We start from the raw sequence: 21,548 nt of genomic DNA on the forward strand, positions 1-21,548 counted from the left end.
AGTACCCATGAAACAATTTTTTTGAACCTTATATTTTCTAGAATTATACTACAATCTTATGTTTTACAGGATGGAGGAAGGCTAAAGACCTCTTTAGTCACTTATTCTGTGATAAAATGAAAAGTGGAAGAGCTGTTTGAAGCTACCACTTATATAGAATTAGGTTATTGCTATTATAATTGATTATTTAATATCAGTACAGAATAAATTTACAAATAATTGCCTATTTTTCATGGTTATTTGTATGATAAGCTAATAGCTCTTTATTTTATTCTCATGTAAGGATTATTAATGAATATATATTTCTTCCAGGGATTTCTTCCAGAAAGCATGTATGAACGTATTCTCACTGGTCCCGTGGTGAGAGAGGAAGTAAGCAGGCGGGGGAGACGGCCTAAAAGTGGAATTGCAAAGGCCACAGCAGCAGCAGCAGCTGCTGCATCTGCCACCAGTGTTTCAGGCAATCCTTTGTTAGCCAATGGATTACTTCCAGGTGTGGATCTCACAACTCTTCAGGCCTTACAACAAAACCTACAAAACTTGCAGTCACTGCAAGTAACTGCAGGGTTGATGGGAATGCCTACTGGCCTTTCTTCTGGAGGAGAAGCTAAAAACATGGCTGCTATGTTCCCCATGCTGCTGTCAGGAATGGCTGGATTACCAAATCTATTGGGCATGGGAGGACTCCTGACAAAGCCTACAGAATCTGGGACAGAAGACAAAAAGGGAAGTGACTCTAAGGAGTCAGAAGGAAAAAAAGAAAGGACAGAGAGCCAAAGTTCAGAGAATGGTGGAGAAAACTCTGTGTCAAGTTCTCCTTCCACGTCCTCTACTGCTGCATTAAATACAGCTGCAGCTGCCAACCCATTAGCTCTTAACCCACTATTACTATCTAATATACTTTATCCAGGGATGCTTCTCACTCCAGGCCTTAATCTTCATATTCCAACTTTGTCCCAGTCCAATACTTTTGATGTACAAAACAAAAACAAAAACAGTGACTTAGGCTCGTCTAAGTCTGTAGAAGTAAAGGAAGAAGATTCCAGAATTAAAGATCAGGAAGACAAAGGAGGAACTGAACCAAGTCCTCTCAATGAAAACAGCACAGATGAGGGTTCAGAGAAAGCTGATGCTTCATCTGGATCTGATAGTACATCATCGTCATCTGAGGATTCAGATTCTAGTAATGAAGACTGATTCCCAGACTCTGCACTTAAAATATGAACTGATTTTGGATTTTTTCTTTAATAGTTAATTGTAAATACCCCAGTGTTGAGTGCATCAATAACTTACTGACCGAACATTTCAGTTATTTGTTTAGAAGTGCAAACTGCTTTCAGAGACATTTTGCATGTAATATTTCTTAAGATTCATAAGTTTCTGAACTCGTATGTACTATCAAATACATAAAGGTGTAAAATTACAACAAAAGGCATTATAATTTTGTTGGGGGTTAATTTTATGAAAATTATGCTCAATAAGAGTTGTATATTTAATATATTTGCAGTGAACACAGAATACTTTATGCATATTACTGATTTAATTTGAATATAGTTTTACAGCCTCCTTGACACCTATAATTTACAGATCAAAACTCAGCAATAATTTGGGCAGCTAATGAATGTCATGAAAGCTGTAGAATCTACATCACCATCCATTGCTTTAATTACATGAAAATGCTCTAGTGTTGTGATGCACTGCTGATGTTTCCAATTCAGGTACAAGTATGTTTTAAAGAAGAAATAAGTTTCCCAATCAGCCAATTTAACTGGCTACCTGTTACCTCAGCTGAGTTAGTTTAGGAAGTTTACATTCGTTTCTAATTCTATACTTGTTTTCAGGGGTTTTTTAAACACATCCTATATATCATGTTAATCTGGCAAGAAATATGACTTGCTTTTTGCTGAGCTTAATTCAGATATCAGTAAAATTAAGTCATAAAATAATCATGTGTCATGTGACTTTGGCACCCTATAGACATACTTAGTTTTAACTTTTCAAAGTTTGGCCTCCTATTAGAAATAATCATGTCTCAGATGAGTAATGTCTGTTTCCAGGGTTCACAAAAGGCAAACTCATGAAATGCCACTGAAAAGAACTTTCAACACAGCATACTTCATGTAAAAGAAATTGTTTGTTTGCTTTCTTTGTGTAGATTTCTATTTGTGTTTTATGTCATGAAATATTCCAGAATTAACAGATAATAGTGGTAAAGTAATATGCAGATAGTCTAAATTCATTTTGAGTTTCTAGGTGTAAGCAGACTAAATGTTGCCCAGAATCAGTGTTGGGTTATCAGTTTATATTAAATATACTGAGTTGCCCATTTTGAAAATGCACTTTGAATAATCTCAAAAAGATGTACAAGTTATACCTACAAACCACAAAAGTGAAGCCCAAGGCTTCTGTTCAATTTCATAGAATCCTTTACCATGTAAAATTTGTCTGATATTTGATTTGTGATACAATTTCTCCTGCTAAAGCTGCTATTATTCTGACAAGGTAGAGGTCCAGGTTCACCTTCATATATCATACATATTTAAAACAATTAGTACTGAATTGGACATAAAAATATTGACATTCTAAGGAGAGATATATGTTAGCATTTTTCTGGTACTCAAATAAGTTAGTGGTAAAGTCTGCAAGGGCGTAAATTTAGGGGGAAAAAGTATCCCAGTTCTCTCCTGCAGAAAAAATACTTTCAGTATGTTTTGATAGAACTGTTGCTTTGTCATGAGTTAAGCAATTGTATCAGGTTTTCCAAGACCTTTACCAGTAAATTATGTTTCTGTATGTAAAATAACCCCTTATTAGAGAGACAGTGTTATATGTATTTACAAAATTATATAAGTTCCATTGGGATTGTATTGATTTTGTATTTTCCCAAAATAGTACTTTGAATTGATAGTCCTTTATGCAATGTCTTAGCAATAGTCTCTATAATGCCCATCCAGGAGAAGTGGGTAGTAATTCTTCATCATGAAAATGATATATTACATATTTAGTATCTTCCCTTTGCAGTATTGCACTTTTGTTTAACTAGAATACACCTATGAGATAGCCAAAGTTTTTCAAACACAGTTAACTTAGTTTGCCGGTGGAGTATTTCAACACCAACCACATTTCCCTTCCTCCCTCTAATTCTACCCACATGGTCTTTATTCCTTCCTTTCCCCAATTAAAAAAAAAAAAAAAAAAAAAAAGGAAAAAAAAATCTCTAGATCTTGTCACTAAAATCTAATTTATATCAAATTTATGAGAGAAAGTATTTTCCTAATTATGGTCAAATAAATTTGGTTAACATCCTAGTGATTCTCTTTCTATGTAATAAGGCAATTACAGTTTTCAAAGCATTAAGTCTAACATAACTTTAAACATTCTCTTAGGTTTCAAGACACTTCTATTTAATATTCATTGGGGAAAAGTTGTCCAGCTATCAGCTAAGAAAACACATGCAAATATGGTTGTGTAAAGTTAAGGGTTATAAGGAAAAAAAAAAAATCAGTAGAATTACATAATACTAAAGTTGCAGTTGAAAGGATATCCAAGTATGTGTTGGTAGTTACTAAAGGAATTATAGCTGTTATTGCCTTGTATTTATAGACCTTGTTTCAGGTTTTATGATTCAAGTCTTAGTCCAATCTTTCTTTTGGACATTTGCAATATTTACCAGTTGTGTTTTGTGTAGTCTAAATTTGCTTTCTGTAGTTGAGCAAACGTCTTAAAAAGTCATTTGTAATTTATTAAATTACTTTCTATGATGTTCTATAGAGCAAATGGAAGTTTAATTATTTTTTATTAAACATATTCTTTGACTACCCATGATGTCAGCCTCTGTACATGAGAATACTTTTTAAAATTGAATTTTATATAGAATTTATCTTATTCCAGTTATGAAAGACACCATAGTTGTAAATCTTTAAAAGGAAAATGTACCTTGGAAGAATTTTTAAAACAAAAATTGGCTATAATTTTATCCACAGTATCTTAAATGCTGTCAATTTTTCATTTTGATTTAATTTTATTAATATTGTTCATTATTGATATTGGTGGTTGCAAAAAAAGAAAAAGCTGCTTCTTGGGCATTCAAATGATTAAACCTCAATTTTGCAGCCCAATCTCAACCTCATGCTAAACATTAAGTATAATTTTCTTAAGTTTTTGGACTTTTAAAAAATTCAGAAATACTCAGAGATACACCTCACCTCTTTAAAGAAGTCCATTTTGGAAATCAATAATTATTTTTTTCCCTTAGTCTTAAGAGTGTTTCCTAACTCATTGCCATTGTTGGTAGTGTCCTTTGTAAACATTAAAGAAAATAGTTTTTCCTCTTATTTCCAAAACTAAAACAGTGGAGTCTCATACTTATTTAACCTGAACACATTCAACTACACTTTAATGTTTAGAAAACCTTTTCTTCATTTTTGTACAACATAACACATAAACACAAACCAACTGCTTCATACTAGTACTCACCCAGAGGAACAGTAGTCTGTTCCAGTGTTGGAGGAAGAATTGCCTATGTTGGACGTTTTTGAGAAGAGATACAATGTATAAAATGATGTATTCTGTGTTTTGTGAGCTATGTGAGAGAAAAGAGTGTTTTTTTTTTTTTTTTTTAAAGACACGGTCTTGCTCTGCCTCACCTAGGGTGGAGTGCAGTGGTGCGATCACAGCCCACTGCATCCTTGACCTGTTGGTCTCAAGCAATCCTCCCACCTCAGCCTCCTGAGTAGCTGAGAATACAGCATGCATCACCACAGCCAGCTAATTTTTCTATTTTTTGTAGAGATGGGGTTTTGCCATGTTCCCCAGGCTGATCTCAAACTCCTGGGCTCAAGCAGTCCACCCATCTCGGCCTCCCAAAGTGCTGGGATTACAGGCATGAGCCACCACACCCAGCCAAGTATGATTTTTGACTACACATAATCACATAATTTTTGACTACACTTTATACAATAAACTTAGAACTTAATCTCTACATAAGTTATTTATTTTAAAATTCAGAAAAGCACAAAAATATTTAAATCATCCATATACTAAAACTACCCAGAGATAAACATTGTCAGTAATATATTCAATCTTCTGTATATCTATGTTATTTACATGTAGTGGGTTGAGTAGTGTCATTTAGAAACTAATGTCAACCTAGAACCTCAGAATGTGGCCTTACTTTGGAAATCGGGTCTTGGCAAATGTAATTAGTTGTAGTCATGCGGGATTAGGGTGGGCCCTAAATCCAATGACTAGTGTCCTTAGAAGAGCAGAAGATACTCAGAAACACTGGGAAGGCAGCTTTGTGATAAAGGAGACCAGAGGGATGTTCCTACAACTAGGGAACACCAAGGATTGCCAGCAACCACCGGAAGCTAGGAGAGAGGTAAGAAGCATTCTCCATAGCTTCCAGAAAGAACCAATCTTGCCAACACCTTGATTTGGTTTCTAACCTGAACTGTAAGAATAAATTTCCGTTGTTTTAAGTCACCTAGTTTGTGGTAATTTGTCAGGGCAGCCCTAGGAAACTGATAGCTTTTACATATTAACTCAATGTTTCATGCTACATAATTTCTACCTGCTGTAGGCTTTGAAAAAGAAGGAAAAAAAACTTGGTGCACTGCCTTTAACATACTGACCTATGTCGAATAAGAATCCTGCAATGTAATTTTTAATACACAGTATTAAATCATACAGATGTAATTTATTTAATCATTACTTTAAAATGGACATTTGGGTTTATGTAGACATTTTTGCATCCATCCCTAAATAATTTGCTTAATTCCTAGAACTGAAAATACTTCTCTGTTTTTAAGGATTTCAGCTTATGTTGCCAGGTTTATAATGAAGCTACTAGTAGCTATTTATACTAACATTAGAAGCATACATTTTTTGCATGCCCACTTACTCCCAAATCTTTACCAATGCTGTGTATTGTCTTTTTAAATAATCTTTGCCAAATTAATAGGCATAAATTACATTTTGATCTTTAAAATTAACTTACTGTTCTTTTTTCTTAGCTAAAAAAAAGACATGCATATTATAAAAAATCCAAGGGGAGAGGGGAAGCACAAAGTAAAACCCCCATAATGCTGAAATTCAGAGATAATCATTAACCTTTGGGTAATTTTTCTTTGCATATATATAATATATATTTTAATAACAATGGAGTTATACCGTACATACTATTTGTAACCTACTTTTTTCATTGACTATATCATGACTATCTTTCCATGTCATTGAAGAATCTTCCACAACATTATTAAGGGCTTTCTAATATTCCAATATATAGATGTCTTATAATTTAATACCCAATTATTAAACATTTAGATATATTTCAGTTTGGGGCTATTAATAAGGTGTTTGTAGTTAAATATTTGCATATATTATGACTCTTTCATTAAATATTTAGGCAGGAAATAGTTGTGTTTGAGTCTTAGAACCAGTAAGATTGTTCTATTTTATACCTCAACAGCAAAGCGAACAGGATATGTAGGATGCCTGCATTTGTAATTAATTTAAATATACATTATGAATTATTCAGCTCATGTATATCATATATATGCATGATATATCCCAGGCATTTTTTTCCTGTTTTGCATATTATGCAAACAGTAGATATAAGAAAACTGACTTTACTAATACCAGATAAACAGACTTTAAAACAAAAGAAAATTGCTAGAAATAAACATTTTATAATGACAGAAAAGGCCAATCTACCAGGAAAATATCACAATTATAAACATATATGTACCTAACAACAAAGCTGCACAATTCATGAAGCAAAAACTAACACAGTTGAAAGAAGAAATATACAATAAAACAAGAATAGTTGGAGACTTCAATATATCCTTTATATAATGGATAACATAACTTTCAATAATGGATAGAGCAACTAGGCAAAATGTCAACAAGAAAACAGAAGACTTGAACAACACTTAAACCACCTAAACCTAAAAGACATCTATTAAGCATTCCACTTAATAAGAAAGGAATAGACATTTTTCTAAAGCACATGGAACATTTTTTAGGATGGACCATATGAAAGACCATAAAACAAATCTGAAATGTAAAAGGTTGAATCGTACAAAGTATGTTTTCCAAGCACAATAGAATAAAATTAGAATTCAATAATGAAGCTTAGAAATTCACAATTATGTGGAAATTAAACAATGTACTCTTGAATAACAAGTGGGTCAAAGAAGAAATCTCAGTGGAAATTAGAAAACATCTTGAGAAGAATTAAAACAACATTGCAAAACATGAGATGCAACCAAAGCAGTGCACAGTGGGAAATCTATGTTAAGGAAAAAAGTCTCAAATCAACCTGACTTTCCACCTTAAGAAACTACAAAAAGAAGATCAATCTAAACACAAAACAAGCCAAAGTAAGGACACAATAAAGAGTTGAACAGTAATTAAACAGAGAATAGAAAAACAATAGAGAAAATAATAACAAAAGTTGATCATTTTTAAAAAAATCAATGCTATGGTTTGACTGTGTTCCTCAAATTCCTATGTCGATTGGAGGTGAGGCCTTTGGAAAGTAATTAGGATTAGATAAGGTCATCAGGATGGGGCCCCCATGATGGGACTGATGGGTTTATAAGACCAGAGAGACCTAAGCTGACATGTTCTTGCCCTCTTGCCATGTTATGAAGCAACAAGAAGACCCTGATCAGATGCCAGTGTGATGCTCTTAAACTTCCCAGCCTCCACACCTACAAGACATAAATTTCTTTTGTTATAAATTAACCATTCTGTGGTATTTTGTATAGTAACAGAAAATGGACTAAGGTAATTAACAAATTGACAAAACTTCAGACTGATCAACAATAAGAAAAGACTCAAATTACTTGAATCAAAAATGAAAGAAGAGACATTCCTACTGACCTTACAGGAACATAAAGGATCATGAGGGAATATTATGAACAAGTGAATGCCAACAGATTAGATAACCTAAATGAAATGAACAAATTCCTAGAAAGACGCTAATGAAACTAAGTCAAAAAGAAATACAAAGTCTGAATAGAATTACAATAAGTAAAGAGATTTAATTACTAATTAAAAGCAAGCTTCCCTTTGTCCAGAGCTGCACGCCCCGGCCATAGCGAATAATAATTAAAGATTAAACGCCTGAGCTATATTCATTTCCACCCCACACCTTCTCCCTAGATTTACCTTCTTCCCTGTATTAGTACCGCCATTAAAAGATGGCGTTCTTCCTGCTTCTTCTTCATTCATTTTTCCCGCGCCTGCGAAAAGACTACCTGACAGCGCAGGTGCAACATGACGTCCGACCGGAGAAACCGAAGCCTATCTGGCCACGCCTTCCGCAATGAGGTCATTTCCACCTTAGCCCAACCCCTTCCCCTCCAAATGTATATAAGGCATTGCATTACCACCATTAAACGAGACTTGATCAGAGCACTGTCTTGTCTCCATTTCTCGTGTCTCTTGTTCCCCAAATTCCCACCCCCTCCTCCAGGGCCTACACTGACTATCCCGCGGGCCAGGATACGTGGCGCCCGAACAGGGACCTGGAAACGAGGGACTCCGTGAGGAAGAGGACGCCAAAGGATGGTCGACCGCTAACGAAGACAAAAGGAGTCAAACTCTTCCGATCACCGCGGGAACCTGCCGTGTCAGAATCGAAGGTAAGTGACGCTTCCGAAATGGGACAAGAATTAAGCCAACATCAAATATATGTAGGACAATTAAAAGAGGCTTTAAAGATACGAGGAGTAAAGGTTAAAGGTAATGATTTGTTTAAATTTTTTGATTTTGTAAAAGACACTTGCCCTTGGTTCCCACAGGAAGGAACTATTGATATTAAAAGATGGCGTAGAGTAGGGGATTGTTTTCAGGACTATTATAATACTTTTGGGCCAGAAAAAATTCCTGTAACCGCCTTCTCTTATTGGAACCTCATTAGAGATTTAATAGATAAGAAGGAGGCCAATCCGCAAGTCATGGCTGCAGTCGCTCAGACAGAGCATATTTTAAAGGTTAGCTCCCGCTCTAACCTCACAGAGCCTCCGCAAGATACGGAGGAAGATCTCATTTCCCTCGAAAGTGATCATGAGGAAATCAAGTCTCCTTCTGTAACAGATAAAGAAATACCACACGAAAACAAACCAAAAAAAATACCCAATTTTACAGATGCTTCAGAAGGAGGAGGAAATTAATAAGCCTAATCAATTGGATATAAATTGGGATGATTTTGAGGAAGAGGCGGCTAAATATCACAACCCTGATTTGCCTCCCTGTTCTTCATACCCACCCCCATATAATAAGACACATAATGAGGCTTCTGCGCCCATTGTTATGGCAGCAATAGATCCCAAAGAAGAATTAAAGCAAAAAATTGCTCAACTAGAAGAACAGATTAAACTTGAAGAGTTACATCAATCATTGATAATTAGGCTCCAAAAGCTAAAAACAGGAAATGAAAAAATACCTAACTCAGATGCTATGGAGGGTTCCTTGCGCCCACTTCAGCGGCCTGGACATGTTCCAAGAGGGGGGTTAGTTGCTAGCCGACATAGAGAAGACTCCTCCCCCAAAGACGTTTTTCCGGTCACTGAAACCATAGATGAACAGGGACAGGCTTGGAGGCATCATACTGGATTTGATTTTACTATTATAAAAGAGTTAAAGACTGCTGCCTCTCAGTATGGGGCTACTGCTCCATATACTCTTGCTATAGTGGAATCTGTAGCTGAGAATTGGCTCACTCCTACAGACTGGAATACCTTAGTCAGGGCAGTTCTTTCTGGGGGAGACCACTTAATTTGGAAGTCAGAGTTCTTTGAAAATTATAGAGATACAGCTAAAAGAAATCAACAGGCAGGAAACGGTTGGGATTTTGATATGTTAACTGGTTCAGGTAATTATGCAGACACTCAGGCCCAAATGCAATATGACCCTGGACTGTTCTCACAAATCCAGGCTGCTGCTACAAAGGCCTGGAGAAAACTTCCCGTTAAAGGAGATCCAGGGGCCTCGCTCACAGCGGTTAAACAAGGACCCGATGAGCCATTTTCAGACTTTGTGCATAGACTTATGACCACGGCAGGTAGAATCTTTGGAAATGCAGAAACGGGTGTAGATTATGTTAAACAGTTAGCTTATGAAAATGCTAACCCCGCCTGCCAAGCGGCAATCAGACCTTATCGAAAGAAAACAGATTTAACAGGATACATTCGCCTTTGTTCAGATATTGGGCCCTCATATCAACAAGGCCTAGCAATGGCCGCCGCTTTTAGCGGCCAAACAGTAAGAGATTTCCTCATTAACAAAGGTAAAGATAAAGGGGGATGTTTTAGATGCGGTAAAAGGGGACACTTTGCAAAAGATTGCTGTGAAAACCAAAATAAGAGTCCAGAAGCAAAAATCCCAGGCCTTTGCCCAAGGTGTAAAAGAGGAAGGCACTGGGCAAACGAATGTAAATCTAAAACTGACAGTCAAGGAAATCCTTTACCCCCCAGGCAGGGAAACGGGATGAGGGGCCAGCCTCAGGCCCCGAAACAAGCATATGGGGCAGTCAGCTTTGTTCCAGCCAGCAACAGCAATCCATTTCAAAACTTAGTAGAGCAACCCCAGGAAGTGCAGGATTGGACCTCAGTTCCACCTCCCACACAATACTAACACCTGAAATGGGACCGCAAACCTTAAATACCAGAATATATGGACCCTTACCACCTAACACTTTTGGGCTACTTTTAGGAAGAAGTAGTGTCACCATGAGAGGCTTACAAGTCCTCCCTGGAGTTATCGATAATGATTATGAAGGAGAAATTAAAATTATGGCCAGAGCTATTGATAGTATTATTACTGTCCCTCAAGGAGTTAGAATAGCTCAGTTACTCCTGCTACCTTTGGTTAAAACAGATAATAATATCCAATACTCTAATAGAAATATAAAAGGTTTCGGATCATCAGATATATATTGGGTGCAACCAATTACAAATCAAAAACCCTCTCTAACCTTATGGTTAGACGGGAAGGCATTCACTGGACTAATAGACACAGGGGCTGATGTAACTATCATTAAACAGGAAGATTGGCCCTCTCATTGGTCTACCACAGAAACTTTAACTCACTTGAGAGGAATTGGACAAAGCAGTAATCCTAAACAAAGTTCTAAATATCTAACATGGACAGATAAAGAAAACAATTCAGGCCTCATTAAGCCATTTGTCATCCCTTACCTACCTGTTAACCTTTGGGGGCGAGATCTACTCTCTCAAATGAAAATTATAATGTGTAGTCCAAATGATATAGTTACTGCACAAATGTTAACTCAAGGATACACCCCTGGTAAAGGTCTTGGAAAAGGAGAGAACGGTATCCCACAGCCTATACTCGTTTCAGGACAACTTGATAAAAAGGGGTTTGGAAATTTTTAGCTCAGGCCACTGACATACCTGCACCCCAAAGGTGCGCTGACCCCATTACTTGGAAGTCAGATGAGCCCGTTTGGGTTGATCAGTGGCCTTTACTCAATGATAAACTAAGTGCTGCCCAACAGTTAGTGCAGGAACAACTAGCAGCAGGACATATTGAGGAAAGTAATTCCCCTTGGAATACACCTATTTTTGTTATTAAAAAGAAGTCTGGTAAATGGAGACTCTTACAAGATTTAAGAGCAGTAAATATCACTATGATCCTTATGGGTGCCTTACAACCAGGATTGCCTTCACCGGTTGCAATTCCTCAAAAATATTTTAAAATCATTATTGACCTTAAAGATTGCTTTTTTACAATTCCCCTTCACCCTGCTGACCAGAAAAGATTTGCCTTTAGTCTTCCATCTACAAATTTTAAACAACCAATGAAGCACTATCAATGGAAAGTCTTACCTCAGGGTATGGCCAATAGTCCTACCTTGTGTCAAAAATATGTAGCTGCCGCTATAGAGCCAGTCAGAAAAACATGGGCACAAATGTATATTATACATTATATGGATGATATTTTAATAGCAGGAGAAATTGGCAAACAAGTCTTACAGTGCTTCGCCCAACTCAAACAAGAGTTAACAGCAGCCGGACTACAAATAGCCCCAGAAAAAGTACAATTACAAGATCCATATACTTATCTTGGTTTCCAGATTAATGGACCCAAAATCATTAATCAAAAGGCCGTTATACGTCGTGATCATTTAAAAACTTTAAATGATTTCCAAAAATTACTGGGAGACATAAATTGGCTTCGACCGTACTTAAAGCTCACCACAGGAGAGTTAAAACCTCTTTTCGATATATTAAAAGGAGACTCTAATCCAAAATCCCCCAGGTCCATTACTAAAGAAGCATTAATAACACTCCAACAGGTAGAACATGCCATTGCAACACAATTTGTTACCGGTATTGATTATTCTCAGCCATTAATATTCCTTATTTTTAACACAACAATAACCCCTACTGGCCTATTTTGGCAGAACAATCCCATTATGTGGGTACACCTGCCCTCCTCCCCTAAAAAGGTTTTGTTGCCTTATTATGATGCCATAGCTGATCTAATTATCTTGGGAAGAGAAAACAGTAGAAAATACTTTGGAATAGAACCCTCTACCATTATACAGCCCTACACTCAATCACGCATCCATTGGCTGTTACAAAATACGGAAGCCTGGCCAATTGCTTGCGCTTCTTATACTGGCACGATTGACAACCATTACCCACCTAACAAACTTATTCAATTTTGTAAACTTCATGCGTTTGTATTTCCCCATATTACCAGTAAAGAACCTCTCAATGACGCATTACTAATTTTCACTGATGGATCTTCCACAGGACTTGCCGCTTACACTTACAATAATGTAGTCGTTAAATTCCAGACCACTTATACATCAGCTCAGCTGGTCGAATTGCAAGCTATAATTGCAGCACTATCAGCTTTTCCTTGTCAGCCACTTAACATTTATACAGACAGCGCCTAACTGGCTCATTCAATACCCCTCTTAGAGACCGTGTCTCAAATTAAACATATTTCAGACACAGCTAACCTATTTTTACAATGTCAACAACTTATCCGAAAAAGGACTACTCCCTTTTTTCTTGGGCATATTAGAGCACATTCAGGATTACCGGGACCTCTAACACAAGGTAACGCAACAGCTGACACGGCAACAAAAACCATAGCCACAGTCACTACAGACAATTTGCAACAAGCGCAAAAAGCACATGCCTTACATCATTTAAACGCCCAAACCTTAAGACTTATGTTTAAACTTACCAGAGAACAAGCTCGACAAATAGTTAAACAATGCGCCAACTGCATAACATATTTACCTGTTCCCCATCTAGGAGTTAACCCCCGAGGACTCATCCCCAACGAAATTTGGCAAATAGACGTTACTCACCACTTAGAATTCGGTCAAGTAAAATATATCCATGTATGCATAGACACCTACAGTGGATTCATCAGTGCAACTCTCCAAACAGGAGAGGCCACCAAACATGTCATAGCTCATTTATTACACTGCTTTTCTATTTTAGGAATACCCAAACAAATCAAAACAGATAATGGCCCCGGTTATATAGCCAAAACCTTCTTACAATTTTGTAATACCCTACAAATTAAACATACCACAGGCATTCCCTATAATCCCCAAGGACAAGGTATAGTAGAAAGAGCTCATCTGTCATTAAAAACTATTATCACAAAATTAAAAGGGGGGAGCTGGTACCCCGTGAAGGGTACCCCCAGAAACATACTCAATCATGCCCTGTTTATCCTTAATTTTTTAAATTTGGACAGTCATGGAAAATCGGCTGCCGACTGTTTCTGGCATCCTGAATCTCAAAAACAGTTTGCAATGGTAAAATGGAAAGATCCACTTGATAGTTCATGGCATGGCCCCGATCCAGTTTTAATTTGGGGAAGAGGCTCAGTATGCATCTTCTCACAAAAAAATGATGCAGCCAGATGGCTGCCTGAAAGCTTGGTAAGACAAATAAATCATAACCATTGTCAGTCCAGGGAAGATAAATCTCCCTGAGAAGTTCTTTTCTTCTTGTTTTTCAGAAAATGAAGCCTAACATGAAATTCCTTTGGAGAATAATCGTTCTATATAACATAGTGACAGTCTATGCAGGTTTTGGTGACCCTCGTAAGGCAAAAGAATTATTACGAAAACAATACGGCCAGCCTTGTGACTGCAGAGGGGGACAAATATCTGAACCTCCGTCAGATAGAATCACCCAGGTGACCTGCACGGGCAAGACAGCTTACCTAATGCCAAACCAGTTATGGAAATGTAAGTCTACCCCAAGAGATACCTCACCTAGCGGGCCACTCCTAGAATGCCCTTGTAGCTCTTTCCAATCTTCTGTACATAGTTCCTGTTATACCTCCTATCAACAATGCAAATCAGGCAATAGAACATATTATACGGCCACGTTACTAAAAACACAAACTGGAGGCATCAATGACGTACAAGTATTAGGATCCACTAATAAACTTGTACAATCTCCTTGTAACGGCCAAAAAGGAAAGCCCGTTTGTTGGAGCACTACCGCCCCCATTCACATTTCTGATGGAGGAGGCCCATTAGATATTGCAAGAATTAAAACCGTCCAGAAAAAATTAGAAGAAATTCATAAAGCTCCATATCCTGAACTTCAATATCACCCTTTAGCCCTGCCTGAGCTTAGAGATAATTTTAGGCTCGATGCCCAAACCTTTGATATCCTCAATGCTACTTACAATTTACTTCAAATGTCCAATACAAGCCTGGCCCACGATTGTTGGCTTTGTCTTAAAATGGGCCCCCCTATTCCTCTAGCCATACCTAACCTTTCATTGCCCTATGTCAATTACTCAAATGAATCCTTAGTAAATAATTCCTGTCCTATTACCCCCCCCCCACTTAGTTCAACCGATGACGTTTTCTAATTCCTCTTGCCTCTTTTCACCATCATATAATAACACTAAAGAAATTGATTTAGGCTATGTTGTGTTTGGCAACTGTACTTCCATAATCAATGCCACCAACCCTTTGTTGGTGCTTTGTGTGCTATAAATGGCTCGGTTTTCGTTTGTGGAAACAACATGGCATATACGTATCTACCTACAAATTGGACAGGGCTTTGTGTCCTGGCCACTCTTCTCCCCGACATTGATATCTTCCCTGGAGATGAACCTATCCCCATCCCCGCTATTGAACATTTTATTTATAGACCGAAACGAGCCATACAATTTATTCCCTTGTTGGCTGGACTAGGAATCACCACTGCTTTTACTACAGGAGCCACAGGCCTAGGAGTCTCACTAACCCAATATACTAAATTATCCAACCAATTAATTTCAGATGTACGGACCTTATCCAGTACTATACAAGATTTACAAGACCAAGTAGACTCGTTAGCTGAAGTAGTTCTCCAAAATAGAAGAGGTCTAGATTTGTTAACGGCAGAACAGGGAGGGATATGTTTGGCTTTACAGGAAAAGTGCTGTTTTTACGCCAACAAATCCGGAATCGTCAGAGATAAGATAAAAACTTTGCAAGAAGAACTAGAAGAGCGCAGAAAAGGCCTGGCCGCCAATCCACTATGGACTGGACTCGATGGACTTCTCCCCTATCTCCTGCCATTTCTTGGTCCTTTACTCACTCTTCTACTCTTCCTCACTCTCGGGCCTATAATCCTTAATAAGCTTATGGCATTTGTCAGACAACAAATCGAGGCCTTCCAGGCCAAACCTATACAGGTTCATTATCATCGCCTTGAGATGACTGAAAACGGTGAGTCTTATTTACCTTAATAAGACCACCTCCCCTGTGTGCTGAACTGGACAGTCAATGACGGGTAAGAGGACACTATCTCCATCGGAGCCTAAGACAGGAGGGCCGCCCTTGCTGCTGCCTTATCCCATGACGGGTCTAGAAGGTGGGGGTGAGTTGACCCAACCTAAGACAGGCGCAGTTCCCGAGGGGTTTTCTTGTCATAAAAATATAAAAAGGGGGACCTGTCCGGAGCTGCACGCCCCGGCCATAGCGAATAATAATTAAAGATTAAACGCCTGAGCTATATTCATTTCCACCCCACACCTTCTCCCTAGATTTACCTTCTTCCCTGTATTAGTACCACCATTAAAAGATGGCGTTCTTCCTGCTTCTTCTTCATTCATTTTTCCCGTGCCCGCGAAAAGACTACCTGACAGCGCAGGCGCAACATGACGTCCGACCAGAGAAACCGAAGCCTATCTGGCCACGCCTTCCGCAATGAGATCATTTCCGCCTTAGCCCAACTCCTTCCCCTCCAAATGTATATAAGGCATTGCATTACCACCATTAAACGAGACTTGATCAGAGCACTGTCTTGTCTCCATTTCTCGTGTCTCTTGTTCCCCAAATTCCCACCCCCTCCTCCAGGGCCTACACTGACTATCCCGCGGGCCGGGATATCCCTTGAACCTTTTGTAGTTCATAAGCATGATGATTGGGTGTTCACACATATATGTGAGATGTGACCCCTTGAACCTTGTTACCACGTGGGCACATTACCCATCTGACATGAAAAAAAGCAGCTTCCCTTAAAGAAAATCTGTGGCTTCACTGGAGAAAAAGTTAACACCTATTCACAAACTCCTCTAAAAAAAAGAAACAGGAAGTGCTCCCCCACTTGTTTTATGAGGTCAATATTACCCTGATACCAAAAGTAGACAAAGACATTGCAAAACAACTGCTGTCCAACATTCCTTGGCTATAGGCTCAAACAAAATGCCAGCAAACTGAATCCAGCAGCATATGAAAAGGACTATACATCACAGCCAAGCTGGATTTATTCAAGAAATGCAAGGTTGATCGATGTATGAGAATTAATCAATGTGATATTAATAGAATAGAAAACACACATGATTACCTCAACAGACGCAGAAAAATAATTCACAAAATCCAGTACCCTTTCATGATTAAAAAATAGAAAAAAAATTCAACAACTAGAATTAGAAGACAATTTCCTCAACCTGATAAAAGACATCTATGTAAAATCCACAACAAATAACCATCCTTAATGGTGAAAGACTGAATATTTTCTCCTAAGTCAAGAACAAGACAAAGATGTTCAATCCTGCTACCTTTATTCAACATTATTTTGAAAGTTCTGCCCAGGACAATAAGGCAAGGAAAAGAAAAAAAGACATGCAGATGGGAAAAGGAAGTAAAAATATCTCTGTTTCAGATGATATGATCTTGTATATAGAAAATCTTAAGGAATGTACTAAAAAAACAGAAAACATTATTACTAGAGAACTAATAAACAAGCTTAGCAAGGTTGCTGAATATTACAGCAATATACAAATATCCATCGTATTCCCAGCTGGCTTCTTTGCAGAAATTGACCATTGTATCCTAAAATTCACATGGAAATACAAGGGACTCAGAAATAGACAAAACAATTTTTTTAAAAGAACAAAGTTGGAGTAGTCACACTTCCTGATTTCAAAACTTACTGCAAAGACACAGTAATCAAGACAGTATGGTGTGGGAATTGATATAAACAGATGGATTAATGGAACAGAAATAAGAGTTTAGAAATAAACCCTTCACATTTATGGTTGGTTGATTTTTCTTCCAGCCTTACTGAGGTATAATTGACAAATAAAAATTGTATATATTTAAAAGTGGATGGCCGGGCGCAGTGGCTCCCGCCTGTAATCCCAGCACTTTGGGAGGCCGAGGCAGGTGGATCACGAGATCAAGAGATGGGGACCATCCTGGCTAACACAGTGAAACCCCATCTCTAGTAAAAATACAAAAAATTAGCCGGGTGTGGAGGCGGGCGCCTATGGTCCCAGCTACTCGTAGTCCCAGCTACTCAGGAGGCTGAGGCAGGAGAATGGCATGAACCCAGGAGGTGAAGCTTGCAGTGAGCCAAGATCACGCCACTGCACTCCAGCCTGGGCGACAAAGCCAGACTCTGTCTCAAAAAAAAAAAAAAAAAAAAAGTGTATGTCGTGTCTTTTTTGATTTTTTTTTTTTTTTTTTTTTTTTTTTGAGACAGAGTCTCACTCTCACCCAGACTGGAGTGCAGTAATGCAATCATAACTCACTGCAGCCTCAAATTCCTGGGCTCAAGCAATTCTTCTTCAGCCTCCGAAGTAGCTAGGACTACATACATGCAACACCATGTCTGCCTAATTAAAAAATGTGTGTGTGTGTGTGTGTGTGTATGTATGCATGTGTGTGTGTGTGTGTGTGTGTATATATATATATATATATATTAGAGACGAGGTCTTGGTTCTTGCTGTGTTGCCCAGGCTGGTCTTGTACTCCTGGCTTCAAGCAATCCTCTTCCTCAGCCTTCCAAAGCTCTGGGATTACAGGCGTGAACCACCACATCCAGCTGATCATGTTGTTTTGATATGTGCTGTGAAAAGATTGCCACAATCAAGCAAGCTAACATATCCATCTAACATAGTTACCGTGTGTGTGTGTTAATGCTTAAGATTTACTCTCAACAAATTTCAAATATTCAGTATAGTATTACTGACTGTGGTTATTACGTTGTACATTTGATCTCCACAACTTATTCATCCTGTGTAACTGAAACTTTGTACCATTTGAATGGGCAGTTAATCTTTGAAAGGAATGCCAAGAAAATTCAATGGGAAGATGCCAGGTGCAGTGGCTCACGCCTGTAATCCCAGCACTTTGGGAGTCCGGGCGGATCATGAGGTCAGGAAATCGAGACCATCCTGGCTAACGTGGTGAAAACCTGTCTACTAAAAATACAAAAAGAAATTAGCTGGGCGTGGTGGCGGGCGCCTGTAGTCCCAGCTACTCAGGAGACTGAGGCAGGAGAATGGCGTGAACCTGGGAGGTGGAGTTTGCAGTGAGCCGATCTCGAGCCACTGCACTCCAGCCTGGGAGACAGAGCGAGACTCCGGCTCACACACACACACACAAAACTCTTAGAAGAAAGCATAGGAATAATCTTTGTGACCTTGAATTATGCAAAAGCTTCTTAGACTTGACATTAAAAGCACAAGCAATAAAAGAAAAAATAAATTAAACATCAAAATTAATATATTTAGTGCTTCAAAGGGCACCTTCAAGAAAGAGAAGGCTGACGTGGTGGCACATGCCTGTAATCTCAGTACTTTAGGAGGCCAAGGCAGGAAAATTAGCTTGAGCCCGGAAGTTCGACCAGCCTGGGCAACAGAGACTCCAAATCTACAAAAATAATAATAAGTAAAAAGAAAGAGAACAAACAACCCACAGAACTGGAGAAAATATCTGTAAATCATGTATCTGATAAGTAACTTGTATCCAGAACATATAAAGAACTCTTACAACTCAAAAATAAAGATAAAAACTCAATTGTAAAAGGAGCAATGGATTTGAACAGACATTTCTCCAAAGATATACAAATAACCAATATGCACATGAAAAGATCCTCAATGTTATTGGCCATTATGTGAATGCAAAAAAAACTCAAGTGAGATACCACTTCACGCCCCTTAGGATGGCCAGAGTTAAAGAGACACTAACAAGTATTAGTGAGAAAGTGGACAAATTACAGTTCTCACACATTGCAGGAGGGAACGTACAAAGGCATGGCCCCAATCTATGGCTATACCACCCAGAACATGCCGGATCTCATCTGATCTCAGAAGCTAAGCAGGGTGGGGCCTGGTTAGTACTTGGATGGAAGACTGCCTGGGAATACCAGGTGCTGTAGGCTTAAAGGAAAAAAAAGAAAAAAAGAAACAGAAGAGACAAAGGGAACTGTTTTCCATTTGGAAAACAGTTTTGTGATTCCTCAAACTATTAACCATGGTGTTGTCATCTATGGCTCAGCAATTCTATTCCTAGTATGTACTGAAAGAAATGAAACCATGTTCACATGAAAACTTGTAGACAAATATTTGTAGCGGTATTACTCAGAATAGCCCAAAAGTAGAAACAACCCACATGTCCATCAACAGATGAATAAATGAGATGTGTGGTCTATCCATACAATGGAGTATTTAACCATAAAAAGGAAGGAGGGACTGACATATGTTGCAACAGAGATAAACGTTGAAAACATTATTCTAAGTGAAAAAAGTTGAAACAGAGCCCCTTGAAATTTCAGCACCCCAACATTTTTAGTGACTGAAATAATGAAAATTCTCATAGGCCCTTGCTTGCTTACACAAAAGTCAGCATCCCTTGTTCCCACAATATAATTATAATATAAACTGCTGATGTGCTGTTTCTTTGTCAAGCAGAAGATAACACCAGGGTCATGACAAAATTTTTCAGAAGAAAGGGGCAGGTGCCGTGGCTCACGCCTGTAATTCCAGTACTTTGGGAGGCTGAGGCAGGCGGATCACCTGAGGTCAGGAGTTTGAGACCAGCCCGGCAAACATGGTGAAACTATGTCTCTACTAAAAATACATAAATTAGCCAGGTGTGGTGGTGGGCACCTGTAATCCCAGCTACCCGGGAGGCTGAGGCACGAGAATCGCCTGAACCTGGTTGCAGTGAGCCAAGATCGCACCATTGCACTCCAGCTTGGGTGACAGAGCTAGACTCCATCCTCCCCCCAAAAAAAGAAAAGAAAAAAGAAAAAACGAAAGAACAAAATCATGTCCTTTACTGCAACATGGATGCAGGTGGAGGCCATTATGGTAAGTGAATCAATGCAGAAAGAGAAAACTAAATACTGCATGTTCTCAATTATAAGTGGGTGCTAAACACTGGGCACTCATGAACATAAAGCTGGCAACAAAATGAACATAAAGATGGCAACACTGGGGCTTCTACGGCGGGAGGGAGGAAAGGAGACAGGAGTTGAAAAACTACTGAGTACTATGCTCGGTACCTGGGTGACAGGATCATTCATACCCTAAACCTCAGTATCATGCAATATACTCATGTAACAAACCTGCACATGTATCCCCTGAATCTAAAATTAAACTTGAAACTATTTTATTTTATTTTATTTTGCAGAAGGAATGAACGTCCTTTAAGGACGTTGTAACCGGCTGCTGCAACCCAGAAATCTGCTTATTCAAGGTGTTATCTGAGGCTGAAGAAACGCAGACTTCCCCTTCCCGAGTCCAAGTGATCTCATTGTTCAGTTCCCACCTATGAGTGAGAACATGCGGTGTTTGGTTTTCTGTTCTTGTGATAGTTTGCTGAGAATGATGGTTTCCAGCTGCATCCATGTCCCTACGAAGGACACAAACTCATCCTTTTTTATGGCTGCATAGTATTCCATGGTGTATATGTGCCACATTTTCTTAATCCAGTCTGTCACTGATGGACATTTGGGTTGATTCCAAGTCTTTGCTATTGTGAATAGTGCCGCAATAAACATACGTGTGCATGTGTCTTTATAGCAGCATGATTTATAATCCTTTGGGTATATACCCAGTAATGGGATGGCTGGGTCATATGGTACATCTAGTTCTAGATCCTTGAGGAATCGCCATACTGTTTTCCATAATGGTTGAACTAGTTTACAATCCCACCAACAGTGTAAAAGTGTTCCTATTTCTCCACATCCTCTCCAGCACCTGTTGTTTCCTGACTTTTTAATGATCACCATTCTAACTGG

General features: G+C 38.5%; 1 protein-coding gene, 1 non-coding gene and 1 pseudogene across 19 annotated transcripts in view; all 3 read left to right on the forward strand.

Moving 5' to 3' along the window:
* Nucleotides 1–3,820, forward strand: part of CHD9 (chromodomain helicase DNA binding protein 9) — a 275,857-nt gene extending 272,037 nt beyond the window's left edge. For all 18 annotated transcript variants that reach the window (XM_015126131.3, XM_028840899.2, XM_077984746.1 and 15 more), the window contains one exon: nt 313–3,820. In XM_015126131.3, the coding sequence (XP_014981617.2) occupies nt 313–1,197 (885 nt within the window). In that variant the 3' untranslated portion in view covers nt 1,198–3,820. The remainder of the gene's footprint in view (nt 1–312) is intronic.
* A 12,591-nt stretch (nt 3,821–16,411) lies between these two features.
* LOC114674518 (small nucleolar RNA U13) lies at nt 16,412–16,514 on the forward strand. Its single transcript, XR_003725668.1, has one exon. It is a non-coding gene; the product is annotated as a small nucleolar RNA U13 (small nucleolar RNA).
* A 3,052-nt stretch (nt 16,515–19,566) lies between these two features.
* LOC114674485 (5S ribosomal RNA) lies at nt 19,567–19,685 on the forward strand (annotated as a pseudogene).
* The last annotated feature ends 1,863 nt before the right edge of the window (nt 19,686–21,548 follow it).

This window comes from Macaca mulatta, chromosome 20, assembly GCF_049350105.2.
Source record: "Macaca mulatta isolate MMU2019108-1 chromosome 20, T2T-MMU8v2.0, whole genome shotgun sequence".
NCBI lineage: Eukaryota > Metazoa > Chordata > Mammalia > Primates > Cercopithecidae > Macaca > Macaca mulatta.